This window comes from Salvia splendens, chromosome 22, assembly GCF_004379255.2.
Source record: "Salvia splendens isolate huo1 chromosome 22, SspV2, whole genome shotgun sequence".
Lineage (NCBI taxonomy): Eukaryota > Viridiplantae > Streptophyta > Magnoliopsida > Lamiales > Lamiaceae > Salvia > Salvia splendens.
In genome coordinates, this window is record NC_056053.1 from 8,175,798 (window position 1) to 8,179,723 (window position 3,926).

Genomic DNA, 3,926 nt, shown 5'->3' on the forward strand with positions numbered 1-3,926 from the left:
AGGATATATGTCGTTAATTTAAATTGATGAGAGTAATTTTGTAACAACCCGAACTTTCGTACCTTATTATTATTATTAACCTAAAGATAAATAATAAGTGATCGTTGTAGAATCTGCCATTTTCATGTATAATAATTGATCTTGGAATTATAAATAATCATTGCTTCGTTCTCGAACGAATATTTCAAGTACAACTAAAAAAAAGTAAAAAAAAAAGAAGAAAGAGTAAAGTAACACCAAATAAAAATTTATATGCGATTACCTATATAAGTAACTTTTATGCGATTAAATCCGAGCTATGATGGATTTCCGTGGTTGTTTGTTTTGACGTTAGGCAAGTAAATAGAACACGTAAAAATATAATACACCTATATGTATATAATAAATTTAAATAAATAAATAAGATTCCAAAATTAAAATTTCAATGTCTGATACATCGAACAAAATTTAATTTATACATCCTGCGTTCTAAGAAAATCGGGTACTTCAGCGCGGACAGCCACGGACTTGAGCCGATTATACCTACTCAAATTAAACGAACAAGTGAACAAATCCTCAAATAATTAAATTAATAAACAAAAAAAAGGAGGGCATATCCGTGAGAATCAAATATATGCAGCAGCAATTAATGCTGCATTAATGGTTACAGAGGAAAAAAAAACAATCTTTATCCTCTCACAGAATTTTTTTTGATACATATCCGTCCCACTTGCCATCTTTTATACATATATACACATACACAAATCTTTTTCACTCAGCCACGTCACCATCAAACATTCTAAATTCTCTTCCCACACCAACGCAATATAGGATAGAGAGGGAGATTTGCAACCATTGCAGAGTCGATCACTACGATCCAACGATACTTTTTCACCATCAAAAGGTAAACTCCAAGAACCCCTTTCTCTTTACACACACGAACCATGCATACATCTTAAATCTAGAACACCAACAATACCAAGTAATACCAAGTAAGGAAGTAGACATAATACATGATCCATAATATTCAAGTTCACCGAATTCAGTAAATACACCAACTAAAATCCTACCACCTAAATTAACTAGAGAGAATGAAAAAAAAAAGAACTTATCTCTAGAATAAGAATCTGCCGGATTTCCGGCGATGGCTCTTTGGCAGGCCGGAGACGACGAGGACAGCCCACACCCCCGTGCCAAGGATAACTTCACAATCTTGATGAATCTATAGGATGAAAACACAAAACACTTAAATCAAATGTTAAATCTTTAAGAGAAGGAAATTAAAAAAAAAGAAAAGAGAAAGAAGTTTAAAAATTAACAATACCTTCCGGGAGTTCGGCGAGGAGGCAGCGGCCGGGGCTGGAGTGGCGCCGGGAGGCTGCTCCGGTAACATGAGGCGCGGAGGAGGCCGAAGCCGCCGCCTGTGCTTGAACGGCGGCGGCGGATCGGGAGAGAGAAGAGGGGAAAAGAAACACAGCCGGAGGTGGCAGCGACGCGAACGGCGGCGGGAGGAGCTGCACGAGGTAATAGCGGGATCCACGGCGGCTGGGGAGGCCCTCGGCGACGGCGGCTGAGGCGGATCCGCGGCGGGAGCGGATCCGCAGCGGTGGTGGCGGCGGTATGGAGAGGAGAGAAAGAGAGAAGAGAGAGAAAGAAGGAGAGAGAGAGAGAAGAGGAAGGAGACGTCGGCGAACGGTGGTGCTGAGGATGGCGACGGCAGATCGGCGACGAGAGAGAGGGGAGAGTAAGAGGTTGTGCATTTTGTGAAATGAGGGAGAAGGTGAATAGTGATTAGGTGAGAGAGAGAGTAGATGATACGTGTGGTGGAAGGGTGGAGTATAATTTGGGCTCACTTATATTTTTTTTTGAATTGGGCCTTTTGTTTTCTTTTTTTTTTAAAGAATTGGGCCTTTGCTTTATTTAAGAAATTTGGGCTTAATAAATTACTTGAATGATTAAATTAAGTTGGGCTCCACTTAATTTGTTTTGGGGCTTTAAAATATTAATTTGAGAGATAAGGTGGAGAATTTGGGTTTTATAAATAAATCATTGGGTTTATAACTGAATTAATTGTGGGAAATCGTTTAATTAATTTTAGAATTTTTCCAAGGCCGAAATAAATATAAATTCTCGGTGGGAAATTATTACGATAAGTTAATCATGGGATTAAATAAATTTTTAGGAGTAATTTATTTAATTTCAAAATAATTTTGAAGTATGAATAATTTATCCCAAGCCCGGAAAACATATGAATTTTTCTTAACAAAGGGGAAATAGTTGCGATAATTCAATTATGCGCTTAAATAAATTTTGGGATTTTTGTTTGAGATTATGATGGAAAATACGAGGAGCTAACAGAGGAATTATGGGCGTAAGCGGCCGACCGGCATCGCCCCGCGACGCCTCGGGCGGCCACTAAGGAAATGGAAAAAAGAAAGAGGGAGACGACGTTCTCAAGTCACAGAAATAATTAAGTCTAATAAAGAAGTGCTATTAATTAAATTTCCCAATTTAATTAATATGCAAGTTTCTAAAATTTTCTAACGGTGAACAAATGATAAAAGAAATAAAGTAGGGGCATGCATTCCTGTAAGTATGTGAATTTCTCGAGTCTTATTAGTACGTTGTTTGTTTTCAAAAGGCTATCTCCGTGAGTTAAGGGTGGAGTCAGGAAAATTCAAGTTAAAGAAACTAAACGATCAAGGTGAGCTTTCTTATAATAAAATACAAATCGTATTTTATGAAAACAAGAACACATGTTCGTGATTTTAATGATGTTGTCATGCCATAAATGTTTTGTGTATGATGCCTATCTGTTGGCTACGGCCAAGTGAAATATGAATGATGATATAAGTCGAATTCGGGTCCCAGTGAGGGTGGTGTCCCCATTCGGACTAGTGTACACAAGCTCCCTCTGCATGTTGGGCAGAGCAGGTGACCGAGGAAGGTGGCCACCTTCCCGGCACAAGGATACCTCTGACATATTGGGCAGAGAAGGTGACTGTGGAAGGTGGCCACCTTCCCGGCACATGTATGTAAGGTGACCGTGCGAGAACACCATCTCGACGGCACAATGTGATCAGATATGGCTAAGTACAGGAAAAAGGGACTGCAGTCCAATGTGAATATTTTTAGTAAGCTCGGGCCTTTTCAATAAACCCCCGAGTGTTACTGTGATGATGGCTTGACAATATTTTCAAATGTATATGTGTAACTTTCGGCAATGTGTTCACTGAGTACTTTTTGTACTCAGCACTGCATATATTTCTAAATGTGCAGGTTGAGCAGCGAAGTGGTGGGGGAAGTGCTATTGAGACAAGACATTTAATTCAGTCAGATTTTGACTCTCGGAGGTTCATGTCTTCATACATGGAACCGCGTTCATTTGCTTCCGTTGTGCATCTTAGAAAACTCAGGTCTATTTTGTTCAAAACTCTAATTTTATTTCGAGCTATTCCCATTTGTTTCGAGCTATGGTCGATTTGTGTTATTTTCCCCTTTCTTTCCCGCTTCTTTAATCCTCCCCTAGTCGCGATCAACCGTGTTTTCTATCCTTAGAAAATGCGGTCGTGACAGAGTGGTATCAGAGCATTCTTTCTCACTCTGAACCCGAGAGTCTCGTTTGAAAATCTTTGGTCTAGCCTTGTTCCACTAGACTGTCTAATCGATGAAAATGCTCTTAGCACTCCCACCAATCGCGCTCAATGAGGAAAAAGGTAACTTGTTATTTTTCAAAAGAAAGTCAAGATGTTTGAAAGTTTGAAATGGAGAAATAACTCATACAGTTGATTTGAGTGAAAAGATGAAAATACTTAGTTTAAAGAAAGAGTTGATGTTTCTTGATTTGGTAGCGTGCTTAAAAAAAAGAGTTAGTATGTCTTTTCTTGGCTAAAGACTGTGAATGCATGAATAAAATAAGTAACTTTCCTAAATAGAAAAAGGTACTG

General features: G+C 38.8%; 1 protein-coding gene across 1 annotated transcript; it reads right to left on the reverse strand.

Moving 5' to 3' along the window:
- Window positions 1–770: 770 nt before the first annotated feature.
- LOC121787101 lies at window positions 771–1,751 on the reverse strand. Its single transcript, XM_042185719.1, has 2 exons — window positions 1,304–1,751; window positions 771–1,201 (listed from the first exon to the last, which is right to left on the reverse strand). The coding sequence occupies exons 1-2, from the start codon at window positions 1,737–1,739 to the stop codon at window positions 1,185–1,187; spliced, it is 453 nt and encodes a 150-aa protein (XP_042041653.1). The 5' UTR covers window positions 1,740–1,751; the 3' UTR covers window positions 771–1,184.
- Window positions 1,752–3,926: the final 2,175 nt, after the last annotated feature.

Coding starts and splice junctions, on each gene's coding strand:
- LOC121787101 (XM_042185719.1), bottom strand. CDS start 1,739: ATGCACAACCTCTTACTCTCCCCTCTCTCTCGTCGCCGATCTGCCGTC.